This window comes from Telopea speciosissima, chromosome 3 (genome assembly GCF_018873765.1).
Source record: "Telopea speciosissima isolate NSW1024214 ecotype Mountain lineage chromosome 3, Tspe_v1, whole genome shotgun sequence".
In the NCBI taxonomy this organism is placed as follows: domain Eukaryota; kingdom Viridiplantae; phylum Streptophyta; class Magnoliopsida; order Proteales; family Proteaceae; genus Telopea; species Telopea speciosissima.
Window position 1 is genome coordinate 60,956,424 of NC_057918.1, and position 22,557 is coordinate 60,978,980.

Sequence of the window (22,557 nt, forward strand, 5' to 3'; positions counted from 1 at the left end):
CTTACTGACAGATGAAATTTTGTTGCTACCTAGGTTGCAGGAACTTTCCTGCTACCTTTGCTTGCAACCAAAGAAGCGAAATCTCGAAGGGATTTTTGAAAAGTACAATAACCTAAGAGCATGTTTCATATTTGTGAATCAAAGGGGAAGTGAATTGTTCCATTTTTTTAGTTGCGAGCCCGGGTAGCAAGAAAGTGTTATGTGTTTGATGGGGCTCGATATAGTGTATGAGCGCTAGATTGGGCCAGCCTAGTATGGATAGGTTAAAGGGCTTGATTTAATGCGTTCCATCAGCTCTGGAGCTAGTATATGGGTCAAGTACCTAACATTTGGTATCAAACTCAGACACCAAGTCAGGGGTTCAAGTCATGGAAAGGGCTACTTAGGAGAGGGCTACTTGGAGTAGCTTGAAAGATGTCAAGAAAGAGCCACCTATCGCCAAAGTGAGAGTTGCCCCTGATTTAACGCATTCCACCAATCTGGAGCTTTTGGCGTATCGATCACCTACCTAATAGAAAGTTTGTGCAAACTGGGTAGCAGCAAATTTTTTTCCCTTACGATTTCTTGAGGAAAAGAAAAGGGCAATTACTATCACCACCCTACACTTAACCTATATTTACTAAAACTACCCTACCTTAAACTTCTTTTCTAATACTACCCTGCTTTTAAACTTTTACATCTCCTTCTACCCTCATGTTTTTAAATACCCAGATTGCCCTTCCTTTTCACCTAGTAACCTGCTAATTTATTTAACCTACCATTCATCTTCTATTTTTTACTTTTTTTTGTCATTAAAATAATAAAAAATGAAAGTACCCACCCACTTCTCTCTCCCATTTTTTACTCCATTCGTTTTTTTTGTTGTTTTTTCTTCAATTTTTCTATTTAATTAATTTTTTATTCAACATTTCATCCTTATCATTCTTCTTCGAACAGATCATGGTTCTAAGTATCGGTATCGTATCGCCTGTGCCAGGTGATACGTACTGGTTTTTCTAGTCATCGATACTGATACCGTGTCGATACCATATCGGTAGCACGATATGGACAAGGGGTAAAATGGTCAGAAAACTCAAATTTTAAGGAGATTCAGGGATAATTTTGCCCGATACAGCCGATGTAGATCGATACCGTATTGGTATCATATCGGTTTTGCAGGTTACCGATACCCGTTCCAATATTGTACACTAATACCATGGAACAGATCGACTCTCTTCAAAGTACCCCACTTCTTCTCTCTCATCCTGTTTTTTATTTAATTTACTTTTTATTATTTTTGAAGAAGTCTATTTGTTCCATGGTTTTAGTGCACGGTATCGGAACAGGTATCGGTAACCTGCAAAATTGATCCGATACCGATTTGGTATCGGCCTAGATTGGCTATGTCGGGCAAAATTACCCCTGATTCTCCTTAAAAATGAGTTTTCTAACCATTTTACCCATTGTCCGTACCGTGCTATCGATATGGTATCGGCACGGTATCGATATCGATGACTAGAAAAACCAGTACGTATCGCCTGACATGGGCGAAACGATGCCGATGCTTAGAACCATGATTGGTTCAAAGAAGAGCGATGGGGATGAAATGTTGAATAAAAAATTAAATAAATAGAAAATTTGAAGAAAACACAAAAAAAAAAAACCCGATTGGAGTAAAAAACGGGGGAGAGAAGAAGTGGGTGGATGCTTTCAATTTTTACTATTTTAATGATTAAAAAAAAATAAAAAGTAGAAGATGAATGGTAGGCTAAATAAATTAACAGGTTACTAGGTTAAAAAGAAGGGCAATCTGGGTATTTAAAATATAAGGATAAAAAGAGATGTGAAAATTTAAAAGCAGAGTAGTAACCGTAGTATAGAAAAAAAGTTTAAGGTAAGATAATTTTAGAAAATATAGGCTAAGTGTAGGTTAGTTAGTAATTGTCCCCGAAAAGAAAACTTCCAACACCGTCCGAATAAATTTTCCAGGACGTCAAACCCTCCTTCAAGTTTCAACGGGACCCAAGGTCTTCCCATGGACTGAAGAAAAAGAACAACCAAAACAAAGCAAAAAAAAAGAATTAGCAAGATGAATTGAAATACCGTGGTGAGTTCCTGAAGTGTGACCAGATCGATGACTATGACCAAGTCCTCTCTTCCAAATTATCATCCTTCACGCCGTGTCAGAAGAACACAAATACTTTGAATAATCTCCCAATGTTTCCCAAGTACAAAGCCAGAGTAAACCCAACATGAATACAAGACCAAAATTCTCCTTTTTCCATTTAAAGTTTAAGACCTCCAGCTTCTCAGCTACCCAATCCCACCAAATCATGGAAGAGATTTTGTCATTAATCCTCCAAGGCTGCAAGTTAACAAGAGACCTAGAATCAAACTTCCCAATCTTGACAAACAATCCAATTTTACTTTCTAGCTCATGTGAAGATATCTTAAGTGTCTTTACTAGAGCTTCTGATCGATTAAAAGCTCTAACACCGCAACCTCCACCTCCACCGGAGCTTGAGGCAGCTGTTCAGGAATGGTTGAGGTCTAGTTACACGCCGTCCATGACAATGGCCGTTAACCCTTTTCAGGCCCAGCTCTTCTCAGATAAAAACCCGTTTGATGTGAGGTTTTTGACCACCAGGGATGCAGAGGGTTCTTCTTCTATGAAGTCGAGAGGTGGAGCAGAGGCTTCTGATGCCGGAAAAAGCCCTGTGACCCAACAACGGTCACGAAAGAGGTGAGTATTAATAAAGGGTTCATCTAATTTAATGCTTATTTAAACTGTTGATTAGCATTAATTGTGATTTTTTTTTGGTTTTTTCAGGAAGGAAGGTGTGGAGAGGCAGACGGTAAAGGCAGCAGCTCCTCGTACAGGGAATACAGAGATCCCACCGGACGACGGCTTCACATGGAGAAAGTATGGTCAGAAAGAAATTCTCGGGTCAAAATTTCCTAGGTAATGTTTCCACCTTTTAATTGAAGAATGCATTGCCACAATTCGTGCTACCTGGTCACGTGCGCTGCACGGTCCATGTGCCTAGGGCCACACGAAATGACCATGGCAGCGTGGCAGTCATTTTGTGCGGTCCTATGTTTGGGCAGGGGCTGCACGTAATCAAGTAGCGTTCTCTCTCCCTAAAAAAAATACAGAGAAAGAACACGAATTGGTTTTGTGCCCTACGCCTAGGCATAGTCGTGTGAAATGACTGGTGCACCCCTTGGAAAGGTTAAAAAATTAGGGATATGATGCGCTGATCATTTCGCACGTGACTGTGCCTAGGCGCAGGTACACACTGAGACACAACACCGGTTAGTGTTCTTTCTCCCTTTTTCTTTTCTATAACCTAATATAAAGTGGAGGCTATTTTAGGTTTTAGTGCTAGGGAATACAAGCTTAAAAGCTACCACAAAATTGAAGGTGCTAGGTACCACGTAGCAAAGGACTAAGCGATTGCTAGGTCTTGGGATTGTATCCTACCTTCACCTAAAGCTTCGGGTTGGGTAGGGAAGGTTCAAAGAAACCAATAAAAATAGGAGAGAGAAACTCATAGGAGTGTTGGCGTAAGACCAAAGTTTTTTTTTCCCTTCTATAACTAGTGGAACAAGGAATGTGATCCTTAAAAACCATTACAACCATTGAAGAAAAGATAATCCTTACTTGGAAAAGAAATTACTCTTCACATAGATCTTTATCCCCTCCAATTCCTTGATCGGCCCAGTTCCCCAGTTCTTGTAACAAGGGAGGTTGGAATGACCACCCTACCCCTGCCTGGATGGGGTCGACCACCCCCTATTAGAGGAACTGGAGGAGATAACTTTCCCTCTCCACATAGGGGAAACTGATGGGAGCCTCTCCGGCCAATTCCCCCATGATGCAGTGTCGTGCAGTTTGGGGTGGAGATGTCAACATCTGCGACATACAATGGTGCTTAGCTCGAGAAGAAAGAAAAAAAACTGGGGTGGTGCAACTCGGACAATTGGATGTCGTGCTTGTTAGGTGTCAGACATCTCCACCCCGAACTGCAGGACACTACACCATGGGCGAATTGAAGAGTATTTTAATCCAAGCTGATGCGGGTTCGTCAGGTATTTTTCACAAATGTCCAGCTTCATCTGGAATCCGTTTTTGGTGGTGGTTGATAGTCAAAAGTCCAGACTTCCCAATATTTGCTTTAGTGTATGATCTTTTAACGGTGGGCATGACTTGATCTATAAACCTAACCAGAATTTGATTTAGTCAACGTTCAAGGCACACCGGCCCAACCCACCAGTTACCCGGTTTTCATTCTTCTTCTTCTGTTGACTTTCGTTGAACCTCACTCACCATTCTCTGCAGGAGCTACTATAGGTGCACCCACAAGAGCTTCTACGGTTGCAATGCCAAGAAGCAAGTCCAGCGACTAGATGACGATCCAGACACTTTTGAAGTAACCTACTGCGGCCACCACACTTGTCTCATGTCCTCCACTGCACCATCTGTGCTACCACCGTCGGCGGTGGTCCCCACTACCCAGCAGGAACCGATTGAAGTAGAGCCAACACAATCCTCGGTTCGCGAAAGAAGATGGCAATCCCTAGAATTTGAACCTAACACCCCTACAGACCTACGTTTGCGAATGTCCGGCAACTTCAACGTTGTTGGTGGTTCAAGCAGCAGCGACGTGGCTGCCAATGAAGGACAGGGCCCCTCACATTCACAGGTGGGTGACGGTAAAGAAGCCGAGTGGCCTGTGGTGGATCTCGCTGATGCCATGTTTAATTCTGGAAGCAGTAGTAGCAGCATGGATGCTATCTTCTCTTTCATGCAAGACAAGTAGATTATCTGACGAGAGATAACATGAATAGTTTGGTTCACATAGGATTATTCTTTCTTTGATGCAGCCAACCACGTAAACTAAACCATCAATTCATTAGAGGTAGTTGCAGCAGATGAGATACTTCATCGGCACATATAGAGATGAAAAATTCTTTAGCTATCTTACGCATATTCTTTGAATTAAAGTTCAAGTTTTTCTCTTTCATTTTTGGATGAATAAGTTCAAGTACTTCAAGTGCTGGCAATTGTCATAAAACCCGTCCATTGCCTTCGCGTAATCTTTGACCTTAGAACATTCAGGTATACACTCCCTGATACTCTGACTCATTTCAAACTCGAGTGTAAAAATGGGTTCTCCCCTACGACTTCTGGGAGATCCTCAATTTGTAACTAATAATGTATGGGGTCCCTTAAGATATGTTTTTGGAGGAAACTTTTGATTTCTTGAACTAATTGGAGTACACCTTCCAACTGTTATTGGATGGTATCATTCTGTGTGACGATCTCGAATGTCCTATGCATGATCGTGCATTTCTCGCATGATATTGTGGGATTTATGTGTCTATCAAACCTGGTTTATTTTAAATTGAACCGTTGATTCATTTTGGTTTAATTTTATCACATACGATATAAACTTTTTGACCGTTATGTGTCCTAAAGTCTACACTTTAAATGGTAGTCACGACTAAGGTTTGGGCTAGACACCCTTATCATATGGTCATCGCATTGGGCATGTTGATATCAGCGTAAAAATGAGAGTATACATATGGATGTGTATTGGAAAAGAATCTTTTGTGCCAATTCCCTCATGTGGCCTCATGTGTTACTACCAGATGGAAGTTTGATATTGACATGTATCACTGAGACCCAAAACTAGAGAGGGTCTTGTCATTGCAAAATATGAACGCATTCTTTGGTTTATTTATGACTGAGGTTCATAGAACCAATGTTGATATTCTGGGAATGCGCGAACATTTTGTGAGTGAAAGAGTCACTCAACATGGTCTCCACTGTCCGATTTGAGAACATCAAGAGAGAGATTGTCTGTGGATGGTCGGATCAGAATCTAGATCTAGTACCATTTTAGAAATGGTTTGCAAACATGTATTTTCACATAAAATGATACTTATATGTATGTTTTAATTGAAGTATTTAATCGTTTTTGTGGATCCGATCACATACACACACACTCTAATTTGTACATGTACTATGGAATGGGGTTTTGGCAGTATTTAATTACATGCCCTAGATTCCATAACGACGGTGTTGATTAGTGGAGGGTTGGTACATAATAAGTATTATTATATGAGGGTATTTTTGGGATTTGTTAATTAAATAATTAATTGATTTAGTTTAACGGATATGATGCAATTTTTTAATTATTCATTTAAATTAAATAATTATTTATTTACTTTCCACATCTGCAACTCCTTCACCTTCATTGGATTATAACAAAGGATATTAGAAATGAACAATTAAAGGCTTAGAAAAACATACAAGTATGTTGAGAGCCGTCCTTGAAGTTGTTAGCAAGCTAGACTTGACCAAAGGTGGAGATTAATACCACCTCCTGAAGCTTCAATCTCTATTCTCTCCATTGACTGACTTGCCACTTTGACTGTGTAATAATTGTAATAGTATTTTTTTAGTACAAATGCATACATTTTCATAATTATTTTATGAAGGGAAATTTTAATGGCATTTTTGTAAATTTTTGTTATGGTATCTTGCATGGCAATGACATTAGGACATTATTTGGGTTAAGACATTTCTGTAAATATTGACAACAATATTAAGAAATTGTTCGGAACGGGTTTTATCAAACGCCCTTGCTGTTCTTTTTTTGCTCCAGAAACAGTTTTAGAACATGTTTGCCAAATCCCACAGGACACAGTTCCATAACAAAAATGGAAAAAAATGGTTCTGCCAAAGAACAATGTTTCCATAACAAAAAAACATTACCAAACGCAACCTTAGTGTTGGAACCTTGCGGCTGCCCACCTGTCCCCTACATCTTCTCCATCAGAGAAAGGAGTAATACTCAAACGGGAACGGAGTCGAAGATGGAGAAGGTCTATCTTCTTCAGAGAGGGAATGAGAGAGAGTAAGGTGAAGAGGTTGAGAGTGGAGAACTCAGATGTCGTGGCTACAAGCTACCATTGCCTCTGTCGCTGTGAATATTTCTAAAGAGAATCGTGAAACTCTAAGTTTGTAGTAGCAATTGAGTTATTTAATGGCGCCAAAGATCTTCCATAAGCTTTCTAGGTATGTTCTCACTCTTGCGCCTTTGACTCCATCTCTTGTTTTATCTCTTCTCAATCTCTCTCATGGGGGGGGGGGCGTCAATCATTTTGCCTGCCCCTGTATCTAGGCGTAGGGGCAATGTACCACACGCACCCAGGTAGTGTTCTCTTTCCCTAAATAAATTTATGTTTTATATACTATTATTTTAATTATTGAATGATATATTAGCTAGAAATAAACTGTCACGCCCGCAACCCACCCCCTGGGAGGATTCGGCTAGTGATCCGGATACCCACGGTATCCAACCACCTCCAGGATGTCAGAAGCAGTAAATACAACTCACAAACCACACATCCATAATAGAAAATGATTAAAATTACAGAGTGCAGCGGGAAGCTAAAGTTATCCATGTGGAAATCAAATATTTATATAACTCAGTCTTTGTTTCTACAATTTGTCTCATACTGTATTTTGTTTACATAACCTCCTTAAAGATTTACATAATGTGTACAATAGAAAATCTATCTATTTGAAAGTAAGCATCCAAAACACTAAAAGGAAGAAGAAAATGTTCAATTTGTCAAGTCAATCACAAAGAAGCATAGTAATCACATCCATAAGAGGGATCATGCTCCTCGGGCTTCATCTCCGAATAGACACAGTCAGTATCATCTTCTTGTACAACATCATCCTCCCGCATATGGATACCTTCACTTGCAAGATCATCTAAAAAGAAAGATTCCATGGGGGTGAGCTCCACCGAGCCCAATGAGTGAATAATAAACCATGCATGTAGATGCAACACAACGATCCTATATGCATAAAGTCAGATTTTATTCTCTAGTCCATCTAACCTCGAAATTAAGTCACTAGGTAAGTAGGTACTACTACAATCCTCAATACATGTATCCTTGGTGCCGGCTTCTAACCCCTTCCCGTGATACACCCATTGAGTTGTCGAAGAAGACTAGTCGGCTCTAGCATTCCTTCCCAAGGTCAGCCCGACTAGCCCTCTAAGTTACCACTGTGCTACAACCAGCCCTATTGGCTGATGGAACAACTGACACCAACTGTCCTAATGACCCTTTAGGACATTGACCTCACACAATTGTGGTATCCAACACCTCAACCCCTATTGGCAAGGGTTCGAGTACGTGTTGTATTATTCCCTAGTCACATGCAATACTATATGGTATAGTATAAAGTGTACAGTGTTCCCGCATCCCATACTACGACGACCATATCCTTCATTTTCAAGCCGGCTACGACATCTAATCTAACAATATGAATAGCATGCATTTCAACATAAAGCAATATCTCCACAATTTTCTATTCAAAGTTCCATATCAACAACAAGAATAAAAGAGAGTGATGTAACATATTTAACATAACATCATAACACAAAAGAAGTACACCTACATGAATGGCATATTCGCACTTACCTTGCTTTATGTGCCATCGCATAGCTGAATTAATCCCCGGGTTGGTTGTCGATAGGTCTCGACGACCGATTGGTTCTATCCTATGATTATTAAGCCATACACATGTGTTAGAATGTAGATGGGGCTCTAGGATAGCCTTAGGGTTGGATTAGATTAGGTTTTAAAACTAGAAATGGGTTGATAGCAACTCTGATCGATGGGAGTGGTCGGTCCTACATCGACCAGAGACTGGCAGTGCTTAAGCTTAAAATTTTTTCTGAGAAGGCCATTCTCTGATCGATAGGAGTGGTCGACCAAAGGCTTTGTAGTAGCAAAACCAAAGGGAAGAACAGGGTTTTTGGGAGGATTTTGGGTTTGGATTAATGCAATTGATCATAGGGGAGATGCTTAGGTATCAAATTACATGATTAAGACTCTAAATTGATCTATGGGATGGGTAATTTGAAGAATTGAAGTGGGTTTGGGCCAATGCATGGGGTTTGGGTTCCAATTCATGAAATCAGCCATGCATGGCTGAAATCAGTTTTCTAAATGTCTTAATTCAGTGTATAGAGTGGGAAATGGTTAGCAGTTAGGTTAGATTAAGGTTAGGTTTTGGATCAATAGGCTTGGATAAACATGCATGGGGGTTTGGGTTCCAAATTCGTAAGTTTGTAAACAAATTCATATGCATATTTGGTAGATAATCCATTTCCAGCTCTTAATCTAAATTAAACCTAATCCTTAGCTTAAAAGAAAGAATTTACAATATGAGCAAAATGACTAATCAGATTTTTACCTGAAATTGGAGGTGAGATGAATGGATTTCAATTGATCCCACACACACAAGCTAAGCTATAGAAGAAAACTTGGACTTAGTAATTAACCTATACAGTTCTACAGATTTGAAAGGAGAGAGAGAGAAACAAGAGATCCCTTATCAAGCTTAGCAGCCTAGGTCTTCCCTTCCTCCACTTCTTCTTCCCCTTCTCTTCCTCTCCTTCTCTTCTTCTTTCCAACGTTTTGAACAGTAGCAAATAGGTTTTAGTCCTTTTAGATGGGCTTATATGGGCCTAAGGGCCCCGTTTGGCTAAGGCCCAATTACCCAAAATAGGTTTTTAAGCCAAATTCGCATACACGGGTCAATACGTGGGTCCCATGCACCAATAATTATCAGGGAACATTCCTAATAGGTAATTGGGACACGACGACGAGATCTCCGACTTGCGACATCGGGCCCCGCACTCCCAGGATAGAGATCTATTAGTACAACGACTCTGGTCGATGGGAGTGGTTGACCAGAGTCATCGACCAGATTGTGTTTCTTGCTGAAACACAGCTGGATTCACTCTCGGTTATTGACATCTTCGCACCCTAACTTCCCAAACATGATTCCTAGTTTTTTTTTTTGATGAGAATGATTCCTTGTTTTTAAACATATTTATAGTTGGGGTTCGACAGCTAGGGGTACTTACCATGAGTTGTACATTTGGTGGTGGATTTCGTAGTTGCACAGGGATGGTATATGCCTCCTCACTGGTATGCAGGTCCTCACTAGTGGGGTTACCTCGTTCAATTCAACCACTGGGTCACTACACCACAAGGTACCGGTGGATATGGCTTTGGGTTCCGGACCCACAACCAAAAACTCAAATTAGCTCAAAAAATTAGGCCCGGGTATAACATAAAACTATGACCAAATATACGTAGCATTCCAGAATATAATTTTAACATCGAAATATTGACATCAAATAATAGTAGCATTGTGTTTATTTTAGTTGTGATGTTTTTTATTGATAAAATCATTGTTTATATGCTATTATTTTGTTTATTAGATGATGTACATGTTTGTTACATAATGAATATATGTCCATATTGTATTTATAGGACGATGTATTAAACACATACTATATAATTGTCGTACGTATATTATTATGTCGGATTTTTAAAAAATATTATTACTGTTTGATTTATTTATTTGCCATACATACCCGTACCCGTTCTATGAATTTTTATCCTCTCAATTGCCATACATTTTAACGATGCACCTCACCTGTACACCTTTAAAAATCCAATGCACAAGTGAGGTGCACCATTTGATGCACTGGGCGGTACCCCGCACTTGAAAGGATGGAAATTCCCGTTGTGTATTTTAGTCCTATAGTTGTTAGGACCATTACCGGAAAAAAAAAAGATATGGTTTTTAAGGGTCTTTTTGGTATCATTTTTCATTTTCATTTTCTGAAAATTTTTCATTGTTTCATATGTTTGGTATCATTTTTGAAACTTGTTTTATTTAAAATAAAGAGTAAATTACATGCACCCCCCCAGTATTTTGAAACAATATCAAACCACTTCCCCTAGTTTCACTATTTCAAAAAACCCCCTAATGGCTCACGGTGTTAGTAAACTGTTAGTTTTATAAGCAAAAAGACCATTATACCCTTTTCCCATCAGTGACTTAATTCAATTACCATTTTACCCTTTTTACATCTTCTCCTCCAAACCAAAAATCCCTAAATCGATTTAAGGTTTTGCTGCACACCACCTCCGGTGAAGGTTAGTCTCTCCACCGCCGTGTACTCACCCCTTTCATGGTTTATCAACTTTTCTGCACTGATGCACTCATGGTTCCGTTAAGCATTTTACTCTCTCTCTTCCTCCCTGTTTGATCTCTTTTGTCATCTATACCCAGTTCTTAAACTCTTATTATCATTAGATTATGACGTTGGAGAAGAACAAAAACAAGAGAAAGAAAGGGGAAAGTTGTTTGTTCTCTTTCTCTCTCTCCTCTGTTCTCTTCCCCTGCTTAACTCCACCTGTTTGTTCTCTTGCTTTATTCGGTAAGTAGATAGAGGTCAGAGAGACAAAGAGACAGTGATGGCAACTCAGTTCCCAGACGATTTCAAATGCCCAATTTCCTTGGAGATATGTCGGACCCGGTGATTCTATCGTTAGGCCACACCTTCGATCAACCTTCCATACAGTGGTGGTTGGATTTTGGCAGGGAATGAGAAATACGCACCCAGACTGCAAAAGGAACTCAAGAAGCATCTGGGTTCTCCGGACGAACCCAGACTCTGCACAGTCTTCTACAGTGCGGAGCCTTGGCTTTACCCTATTCGTCTTTTTTTTTTTTCCCTTTCAGATTTCTTTCAATTTCTTCCAAATCTATCTAATCTCGAGTTAGATTCCTTACTGGTTCTTTCTTTCGATCATCAAATAGATCACGTTTTCGCTCAAGTTCTATCATCCTCTCCCGATTGATTCCAATTTCAGCTCTTAACCTTTCGTAATTCTGATTCTAGGGTTAGGGTTTCGAAAATTTTGGATCTCACTCTGTTCGCCGCCGATCTATCCATCCTTTGACGGTCGATCGAACTATCGTTGTCGTTTTTTTTTGGTTCCCCTTTCTTACTTTTGTCGTCCGATCGACTCTAATTTTTTAGATTATTTCGATCTTGAATTTTGAGGGTTTCCCTAGAATCCAAGAAGCCGCTCTCTCGGTCCTTCTCAATCTCAGTTTAGATGACGATAACAAGGTGGGTTTGGTCGCTGAGGGTGCCATTCAGCGTGTGGTTGGAGTTTTGCAGAGTGAGGGTGGGACACCCAATTGCAGGGCTCTTGCAGCCACCATGCTGACGAGTCTGGCCGTGGTGGAAGTGAACAAGGCCACCATTGGTTCCTACCCTTTTCTGTACATTTTCAATGGTGACTGTGCTCAGATCGCCAGAGAAGAAAGAGATAGGTGGAGGAAGATGACAATGGAAAGGTGGTTTTGGGAGAGATGGGTTTGGGCTATGGTTATCTCTCATAAGGGTAAAAGGGTCAATGTCAATTACTAAAGGGTAAAATAGGATTTTAGAAAAGTTTAACAACAATTAACGTTTTACACTTGATGATAGGAGCTTATTTGTAAGTCGTTTAAATTCCAGGTGGGTGCACGTAAAAAGTAAAACTATTTCGGGTGGTTTGATAGTGTTTCAAAATACTAGGGGGTGCATGTAATTTACTCTGAAATAAATAAAAACTCCCCCAAAATCAAAATAGACTCAAGAGTCTATAAAAGATTATGGCCAAAAATATTTTTCTTTTCTATTTTCGCTCAAGTGAATGAGCACGTGCTCATAAGGCTTAAAAATTGAGGTTAAAATAGACATTTACTTTTGATTTTAGAAAAGTCCCCCCTCCTCCTCGTCCTCCTTATTCTTCTTCTTCCAAGCACGAACCTTGCATAGGAACCAAACTAGGCCCACCTTTTGACGTGGGTGAAGCAGTCTCACCTAGAGAGGTTGTCGACCAGAGATGAGTAGGAATCCCATTATGGAAAATGAAGCCAGCAAACACAACAAAAAACCCACAATGGGACAAAATTACACTACCATCCAATGCTACAAATTTAGAAACCCTAGTTGTGTCTTTTTTTCTAGATGAGAAGATTGAGAGAGAATCAAGAAAGAGCATAATTTGGTCGGAGTATTTCTCATACCGAATCTATCCCATCTCTATCTATTATTCTTGGGTGTGACTCTACTTAGATCTCTTGGAGAGAGGAAGCAAACAAGAAATTTTGTTTGATTTCGCCAAGAACCTGGATTGGAGGAGAGAAACGGGAGAGAACTTTGTCTCCATCTTGAGAGACGAAAATGTAAAACACGGAAGCTAAAGTTTCAAGGCTTGGTTGCGGGCTCCTCTACCTTTGGATGTGGGTGTTATTTGAAATCTGAAATGATTAATCGCAAGACTTCTCAAACAGTTCACCAGTTAAGCTCGAAGACACTGACAGATTCAAAAGAAATGCTTCATCGTTAGTCAAACTCACTCACTTTCTTCGTAAGCACTCTATTTCTCTCTCTCTCCTCGTTGGCACTCTATTTCTCTCCCCCTTTACCCCCACTATCTATCCCCTGCTGTGTCTTTCTCTCTCCCCTGCCCCCACTCACTACACCGCTCTCCCCCATCACTTTCACTTCCTTTGCTCTGCTTCTCTTCCTACTCTCTCTCTGCTTCAGGCCCTGTATCGCTGATGCTCCTATCCATGTGCACATTACACTTGTAGCAACTTCTCCCACACAACTCCACCATGAGTGAGGCAGTCACGTGGAGAGACCGTCGGCCAAAAATGAGAACCAACAACAGAACCCCAAAATTGTAAACATCACACTTCTCATTAGAAATGGAATCGGGAAAGAAATTGGGTGAAGAGATTATTTCAAAAGTCTCTTTAATTCTTATGCATGTATTTCAAGAGGATGCTTAGCCTTTTTTTCTCTTATAAATACCAAAATCGTGGAGACTGAAGAGTGAAGAGCCATTCCAAAATTATTTAACTCTCTTCTCTTATGAGAACTTTGCTTGTGAGTTTATCAAGTAGCCTAGGTGGGACTCCTATGGTGGGACACTAGTAAGAGTGTAGTTGTTTAATTTATCTTTTCTTATTTATCATCTTCAGCCTCAAACTTCCATCAACTATTATAGCATACCATCTTCAACCTCAAGCCTCCATCAACCATTACCTCTCTTCACCCATCACTTGAAAAATGTTACAAAAATTATTTACATATGGGTAGGTATCAAACGGTTTCTCATTGTATATTCTTTTATGTCTAGTAGTTGTCAAATAGTTTTATTTTTTATTTTATTAAAAATAAATTTTATTAATGATTTTTTTTAAATAGACCATAAACAAAATGAACAAATTGATACAAAAAAAGACTCTACGACCGGACTCGGCACTGACCCACTTCCGTTAAAACCATTCTACCGTACTGATTGAAGTTGGAGGAGCCAGGGTGTCATCGGTGGAGGGTTTTAGGGTTATTCTTTAGTCTTTTCCGGCTACTCATGCTAGAGCTTCTTCATCATAGAGTCCAAAGTTAGAAACTTAGAATCAATCATGCTTGGTTTGCTTTTCAGAAGACTTTCTCAGCTGAGAGGTACTGGAGATTCATTGCCTAATCTCTATCTTATTCGAATTGAATCTTCATCTTTCAGATTCAATTCAAATGCCACAAACCAACCATCTCTCACAGTAGATTATCTTGTGAACTCATGTGGCTTGTCCCCAGAAACAGCTCTCAAAGCCTCCAAATTTGTTGTTCTCAAGACTACTACCAAAGCAGACTCTGTTCTTGCCCTCTTTAGAAACTATGGATTCTCATTACCCGAAATCGCAAACATCATTTCTAACAATCCACTAGTTCTTAGGGCTGATCCAGACAAAATCCTAAATCCCAAAATTGAATTGCTATGTAAGATTGGGATTTCAGGCTCATACATTGCAAAGATTCTCTCCAGATACGCTAACTTCTTGTCGGTAAGTTTAGAGAAAGAACTAATTCCTTCCTTGGATTTCCTCAAGAGTTTCGTTAACACGGATGCTAAGGTTGCTTTGACTCTGAGTCGTTTGAGGTGGAGCAGCCGTCTTCCTGAAATAATGGGACCCAACATTGAAATCTTGCGAAATCATGGTGTGCCGGAGTCCAGCATTTCGAAACTGATATCCCTGCAACCTCGGCTACTGACTTGGAAAGCTGAACGGTTTAAGCAGATTATTGTTGGAGTCGAGGAGTTGGGTTTGAATCCTAAAACTTCAGTCTTCGTCCATGGCGTTCGCACATTTGCAGGCTCAAAAAAGCCTTTATGGGAAGCAAAATTTGCGGTTTTTCGGAGTTTTGGATGGTCGGAGGATGTTATTCTTAAACTGTTTCAGAAGCAACCTAGTATTTTCTCTATTTCAGAGAAGGTGATAAGGGAGCGATTGGGTTTCTTCATGAACGAAATTAATTGGACGGTTGATGATCTATTGAAGTGCCCTGTCGCGTTTTTGTGTAGCATGGAGAAGAGAATTCTGCCGAGGTGTTCTGTTCTTCAGCTTTTGCTCGCAAAGGGCCTAGTGAAGAAAAAAAGTATGGGTAGGGCTTTCTTGTTGACTGAAGATAAGTTCTTGAAACAGTTTGTGATGAGGTATCTGGATGTACAACCTGAACTGCTAAAGGTTTACCAAAGTAAGATGGGAATTCTTGAATCAGAATTTGTGTCTGATAAAGGGAGGGGATAGGCAATTTGTATTATGTTTTGCCTTACATTTGAGAATTATTTGCATTTTTTCTAGACGAGTATACTTGCTCGTGTAAAGATTTTGTTTGCAATATTATAACTCACTTTATTTGATTAAGTTTGAATTCTACTTGCATAAGTAGGGTTGTTAATTTTTCTCTTAAATCGTCTAAGACTATGGAATGCAGTGTTGTCCATTGGAGGTGATTTTAGATTTGATTTCGAGAAAATGGCACCAGTCATTGCTGTTAAAACCAGTATGAGTACCTATATTAGGGGAGAGGGGTTTGAGGGGTGGGGGGTGGGGGGAGGACTCTGCTGAAGATGGGAATCCTTACTTTTGGTAATGATGTTTGGATTACCAGTGTAAGAGTTTTGAAGAATATTCCCAATTAAATTTGGCTAAGAAGGACATGATGTCTGTGCTGGCTTGCTTGGGTTGTGGTTACAACCAAATATTTCATATTCTGTGAAGAATTAATAGAACAATTGAGGATTATCTGAAATTTTCTTTTACCCTGGTTGTTCATGCTTGGTTATTGAAAGCTTTGAAGGTAGAAAAACAATTATTCACTTTTTAAAGTCTTTAGAGTTTGAACAATTCTACAAATTTTCCAGTCTTTGGAGTTCATATTTGCAGTGGACATCCTAAATTACCATACATTTTTAAGAGGTTTGGCATTGCAGATGACTTGAATTGTGATGTTTTGGAGGGGAAGCAATGATTGGGCGAGCTTCCTTTAAATTAAATTGTAGTTTAGGCTGCAAAAATTTGCTTAGTAGGGATTATTTTGTTTGGAGCCTCAGTAAATAATTGAGGATTGGAATTATATGTCCACTCTTTCGTTGCCAAAGTGAATTCTTTCATTGAATCATATGTATCTCAGGTGTCTATGAGGAAGTAGGTTGATGGCACATTTCTAATGGCTGCTTATATATTTACTGGTCCAGGTATCTTACCTTTTTCTAGCACAATCTCATAGCACAAGTGAGACATCTTAATCAGTATTCTAAATGATGCTGAATTGTTTGCTTAAAGAATGTAATCAGATTTGGATTGAAGTGATAAAAAAAATTGGATTCTAAATGGCTTTAATATCTAACTGAAGTGCAGTATCAGAGCTCCTGAATATGTCTGGTTGATGCAACTGGGATGTACACCTTAATGATCTAATGAAGACAAATGGTTTTTAGATGTACCAATAGCATGTTTTGGATCCTCTTCTTGATAGATTTCCCCCCCCCCCCCTTTCCCGTTAAGTCTTCTCTCCAGAAGTTTTTGCTTAATTGATCTATATATCTATTGAACATGTATAGGATGCTAGGACTTAGGTTTTTCAAATGTGCTGAATCAAAATTGTACATTGAACTGGTTCTAATTTGCTCCTATATTAATTGAAATTCAGGAATTCAACAATGCAATTTACATCCATTAAGCCAATCCCAGTACTTGCATTTCTGAATTACTGCATTACTTTTTACTATGGATTTCACTAATAGCATATTCTTTTGGCATTAACTGAGTATATTCTTTGGGTCTGTGTTAGCCTCTGTCTGCAAATTCTCACCTCCTAAACCAACCCACTCCAATGATGTTGTTCAAACAAGGTAAAAAGCAAGGCCTCTAAAGCAAGCACAAGCGGATAGCTCTTTCCGAATTTCATTGGTGTTGCTTTGCTTTATATACTGTGAGCTGAGCAAGTCTCTAAACCAGGCAGCCAGTGGTTGCACTTCCTTCTTTCTCTCTACTGGACAATTGAAGTTCATCTCAACTACAATGTATTTAGGACAGAAGTGTTTGATGAGCTCATTTGCCTTGTGGATTGGGTCTTCTGTGCAGGGGAGCTTATATTAAAAATTTACACGCCACCCCTTGGTTGTCGATCAAAACTCAAATCACCCCTTGTATTAGACCCCAATATGACAAATTAGTCCCTACCGTTAGTTTTATGCTGTTAAGTGATGATGTCAGCCAGTTAAATAAATTTAAATCCCTAAAATACCCTTGACATCCAAACATAGATTTTGAAGGGTAGTATTGTAAAGTTAATTCTAATGTTTTAGTACAAGGGTAAAATAGTCCTTTCACACCAATAACTAACAGCAGACTAACACCGTTACTGTAGAGGGGGTAATTTGAGTTTTTTCAAAAACCAGGGGGTGATCTGAATTTCGATTGAAACCAAGGGGTGACGTGTAATTTACCCTAAAAAGTAAGGCAGTTACAAAATTTAACATTTAGCCATGTCAAGATTCGTGGATTGTCCAAAAATTCTGTAAACTTGGCTGGTACATCTTCCTGAGGCCCTATGCTAGTGTTGTGTGTGACTTAGGGAATAGGCCATGAAAGTGATACACCAACTGCTCTTATTTACTTCCCTTGTGATGTTGTCACAGAACAATTCCAGGAAATTTAGCAAGATTTATTAGGAATGCTATATCCCCAAACTTCACTTTTTGCCAAGAATTATAGCATGCTATGTTTGCTTTTATATAAAAAATCAACGATGATCTTTAGTGTCCCTTGGAGGAAGGGGGTTGAACTATTTTCTTGAGTACTTCTACTGATATCCTCTGAACGTAATCTGATGTACATAAATCAATGATGTAGAGAAATCAATGAACACCTTCAACTGTTCTTGTAGGGCTTCAGTTTTTGGGAGAAAAGTTTGCTGCTACACTTGTAGCAGGAATGTTCCTGCTACCCTGCTGGCAGCCAAGGAAATGGGATAATTCACTTACCCTTTGGGTTCATAAATACCCTCCTAGGTTTTAGTATTTTCTAAAATACCCTTTAAAATCCCATTTCCTTGGCTGCCAGCAGGGTAGCAGGAACATTCCTGCTACAAGTGTAGCAGCAAAGTTTCATCCCAGTTTTTGTGTGTCACCTGTTTGTAGTGTTTGCACCAACATGATTTCCTCTGTATCTCATGATTGTCCTTGTGTAATAAGATTATGGATTTTGCCTAAGAAAATATGATAGAAAGATAGATCGGTTATGTCTCTTCATTACCCCCCCCCCCGCGCGGGAATCTGATGGATTCATCCTTTAGTAAATGGTATAGATTCAGTTTATTTGTTGACCAGTATATATGTTTCTAATACAAGCAATCTAATGCATTGGTGACTGACTGGCATGGATTTAATCTTCAAGGTCACAGTCATAGCCATCCAGTATATTAAGTTTTTCATATTACTGTTAGAACATGAGATGTGATGTTGGCAAGGTTTACATGGTTTTGTTTCTCAGTTACTTGGAAAGCTATATCTTAGAACAGTTCTTGTGACAAAAGGACCTAAAGACATTGCTTGGTTTTATATGCAGTGCCTCTTTGTCAAGTGCTTAGGGAATTGAGTGGATGGGCCGGAGCACAGTCACATTATTGTGCATGAAGCACATAAATTCATCTGCCAGTAACTCTCACGTGGATGGTTTATATTCTTTTCCTGAAGCATTAAGTGATGTAGGTAAGCACTACAACAAACAGTATAATCGTAGGCTTAAGAAGAACCAGGCCCATACTTAGGCCCATGGTTACTCAATTGGGCCTATTAGTTCAGGCCAGACCGAGCCCATGGTCTTGGTGTTACTGGTTCACTAAAAACCAAAATCGTGGGGGCTGGGGTTATAAGTAGTTTCTATTTGTTAAAACTAGTTACTATTTTGGTTATGTAGTTGTTACTAAGCTATTATTTGTATCTTTCTATTTTCTTCAGTTATTGTACAAAGCAACACTGACATGCGTGGGCTTCTTTTTCTCATTGTTTTCTTTCTAGAGGTTACAACCATCTATATATGGTAAGGGCCTTACAGCATATACCCCACGATTTTATGAAAGAAGAATGCTTGACTTTTGTGCCCTTGTTGTGAGAGACAGTTGAGTGGTGAGATTCCATTGTGTTTATTGAGATACTGACCAAGGCCATAGGTTAGAAGCTTTGGTCATAGCCCTATTTCTTCCTTCTCTTTGTTTCTATTTATTTCTACTGCAATCTTGGTCTCTGTGGAACTGTCCAAGACGTACTGAAGCTGTGATATTGCCTGCTGTTCATGAAGTTGAAGTATTGTTGACAGTGATCCAGTACAAAGTGAAGACCCTTCTACTTCTCTCATATCATGCGGTACTCTTCTGTTGATGTTTCATTGCAGCAGTTTTTGATTTTCATCCCCCATGTAATTATCACTCTGGTCATCAGAATCAAGTAGTGTTTTGAAGGTTTTATCCTCCATTGGAGACCTTCATTTGACCTTAATTCTCAGCCTCATCTAATGACTGGATGCTACTGGCCAGTAAGTTGGTAAATCTGTCTCTTTATTTCTCATTTCAGTTCTGTGTTGTTATCTCCTCATCTGACCATCCGTTCTCCAAGGGATTTTGAAGTGTTGTTCTACTGCTAGTATCCTAGCCGGGGGTAAGTTGCTAAATCTGTCTCTTTATTTCTCATGTCAGTTCTGTGTTGTTATCTCCTCATCTGACCATCAGTTTCTCCAAGGGATTTTTAAGTGTTGTTCTGTGGTGTTTTGAAGGTTTTATCCCCCATTGGAGACCTTCGACCTTAATTCTCAGCCTCATCTAATGACTGGATCTGCAACTAGCCAGTAAGTTGCTAAATCTGTCTCTTTATTTCTCATTTCAGTTCTGTGTTATTATCTCCTCATCTGACCATCAATTCTCCAAGGGATTTTGAAGTGTTGTTCTACTGCTAGTACCCACCATCAACTGATTAGTTTGTTGGATATCCATAAGTTATGAATTTCTGAGATTTCGTACTAATTTCAGTAATTTACTCATGTCCTAATCTGCCCATTGAGTTATTGCCATACTTTAAGCGATTGTTCACCTTTATCAGGGTGTTGTTCGACCTTACTTTCATGATCAACTAAGTTCTGGTTTGATAGTTCTTATTATTTCTCTATTATAGCCTTTATTTACTACACCCTATTGTTCTACCCCGTGGGTGGTTCCTGTTGTTATTTGTTGTTGAAACTAGGAACCTATTATTTTGGTATTAGAGCCATAGAATAAGGTAACATTAGCATCTCAAACTAGGCTCTTGACTCTAATGTTCATGTTGTTGAGATGTTAAGACAATTGACTAGTTGCATGACGTTGATGGAGCAATGGCTTGACTCTCTGTTGCCACAGAGTATTGGATAGCCACATCACTCTGAAGCCAACAACACACATGGACTCTTAAATAGACAAGCACATAGACAACCTCCTCCATAAGTCCCCTTTGAAGAACATGTGTGATCTCACTTTGATTGAGGCACATCGCAGTGACATCCAGATGACACACACAGAATGAAGTTGGAACTTAAGGAGTTCAACGGTCGGTATGATGCACAATTGTTTTATGATTAGATATGCTCCTTAGACGATTACTTTTGATTGGTTTGATTTTCGCAAGACTAGAAAAATGAAGTTAGTTTGCCCCAAACTCATGGTGACCGCACGCGAGTGGTGACATAATTATGAGGTGAAGTTGACTCGATATGGAGGGAGATGCGAGAAGAGCTTAAAGAAAAGTCCCTTCCAACAGAGGCTATAGGTTCGTCAAGGCTCCCTTTCAGTGAAAGAATACATGGACTAGCTTGACACTCTAGTTTCTCGCACTAGCTTGGACGAGGAAGATGATCATCAACTTGTTTCCCGTTTTAGGTTGGGGTTATAGCTTGATATACATGATAAAATAAGAATTACAAGCATTAATGACTACAAGACTTTTTCGAGAAGGGTCTCAAAGACTTCTGCGGTACAAACTGACTCCATGCACAAGGATCTCTGAGATGGGACTCTTCCCTTCCGGCAGCCGCTGACTCCATGCCCTCTACCCTTCCGGCGGTTCCTGCCGTTGGTATCCCATCCCTCTCCTCTTCCCCTTCTCGCAGTCCTCACCATCCAACTCTCCCTGCTTCTCTACCCCCATCATCTTCATCAGTTCCCTGCTCGCCTCACCATACCTCCACCTCCCTTGCAACTAAACCTTGGAAATCTCTTTTTGACTTTGCCACCTCCCTTCCCCGAGAAGGTCATGCTCTCCACTTCGTCCCTCCGACCATTGTTGACAACTCTAAGGTTGGCTTTTGCCCCAGAGGTCTCCTTGATGAAGATATTTCTAAATGGAATAGCTGCTTGGTTGGACACTTACTTGGCAAGAGACCTCCCTTCCATGTTGTCAAATCCTCTCTTCAAAAGCAATAGAAAGCCAATGGAGTTTTATACACTTACCTGCTTGCAAACGGTCTTTTCATCTTCCGCTTCTCTGATGAGGGTGATAAGGTTCGTGCTTTGGAGGGAGGACCCTGGCAGATTGGCAAGAAATCCATATTCTTGTGTCAATGGGACCATCATACCTCCCTTCGTAAAATTGACCTCAAATCCATCCTTGTCTGGATCACTCTCCTTGGGCTCCCACTCCATTACTGGTGTCCCTCGGGCCTTAGCATTGTGAGTTCGATCATTGGAAAACCTCTGTACTCGGATGAGCGTACCAAGCGCATGGACAGACTCTTCTTTGCGAGAATCTGTGTTGAAATTGCCACTGATTCTTCTCCGCCTGAAGTTGTCACCGTTATGGAAGAAGACGGCTACTCCTTCTCACAGAGTGTCCTTTATGAATGGTTACCCCTTTACTATACCTTCTGCAAGGTCTACGACCACTCCTTTAAGCTCTGCATACCTACTTTAGACAAGTCTTCTGGTTCTCCTGAGGCTCCAAACGACATTTTGGCCGACCCTATCCCCACCCCAGCTACGGTGGTCTGTGGAGGTCCTTGCGACGGCTCCACCAATTCATTTCCTCCTCCTGAGGATGGAGCCCTTTCAAGTGATGTTCAAATGACTGCCGAGAACTCACTGGAACCCTCTCATAATCGGACAAAACGGAGGAAACACCTCCTTCGAAGAAGAGACTCACCCTCTGACGACTTGTCCTCTGATCTGCCGGTCAATCGAGCTGCTACATGTGGTCACAATAGGTTTGCGATTCTTCAAAACATCGACCCTGACGCTGACAGCAATGTGTCAC

At 40.0% G+C, this 22,557-nt stretch overlaps 2 protein-coding genes across 2 annotated transcripts; both read left to right on the forward strand.

The window, feature by feature from the left end:
• The first annotated feature begins 2,257 nt into the window (after positions 1 to 2,257).
• On the forward strand, positions 2,258 to 4,900 carry LOC122655373 (WRKY transcription factor 55-like). The gene is made up of 3 exons (XM_043849572.1): positions 2,258 to 2,722; positions 2,810 to 2,941; positions 4,322 to 4,900. Exons 1-3 carry the CDS (start codon positions 2,313 to 2,315, stop codon positions 4,800 to 4,802), a joined length of 1,023 nt encoding a protein of 340 aa, XP_043705507.1. The 5' UTR covers positions 2,258 to 2,312; the 3' UTR covers positions 4,803 to 4,900.
• A 9,422-nt stretch (positions 4,901 to 14,322) lies between these two features.
• Positions 14,323 to 16,680, forward strand: LOC122653894 (transcription termination factor MTERF6, chloroplastic/mitochondrial-like). Its single transcript, XM_043847851.1, has 2 exons — positions 14,323 to 15,473; positions 16,413 to 16,680. The coding sequence occupies exons 1-2, from the start codon at positions 14,363 to 14,365 to the stop codon at positions 16,433 to 16,435; spliced, it is 1,134 nt and encodes a 377-aa protein (XP_043703786.1). The 5' UTR covers positions 14,323 to 14,362; the 3' UTR covers positions 16,436 to 16,680.
• The last annotated feature ends 5,877 nt before the right edge of the window (positions 16,681 to 22,557 follow it).

Bases quoted from the DNA above. Each gene is read 5' to 3' on its own strand.
- LOC122655373 (XM_043849572.1), top strand. From the start codon at position 2,313: ATGGAAGAGATTTTGTCATTAATCCTCCAAGGCTGCAAGTTAACAAGA. The intron at 2,723-2,809 runs GTGAGTATTAAT...TGGTTTTTTCAG, and splicing joins CAACAACGGTCACGAAAGAG to GAAGGAAGGTGTGGAGAGGC. The intron at 2,942-4,321 runs GTAATGTTTCCA...CATTCTCTGCAG, and splicing joins CTCGGGTCAAAATTTCCTAG to GAGCTACTATAGGTGCACCC.
- LOC122653894 (XM_043847851.1), top strand. From the start codon at position 14,363: ATGCTTGGTTTGCTTTTCAGAAGACTTTCTCAGCTGAGAGGTACTGGA. The intron at 15,474-16,412 runs GTAAGATGGGAA...TATGTATCTCAG, and splicing joins ACTGCTAAAGGTTTACCAAA to GTGTCTATGAGGAAGTAGGT.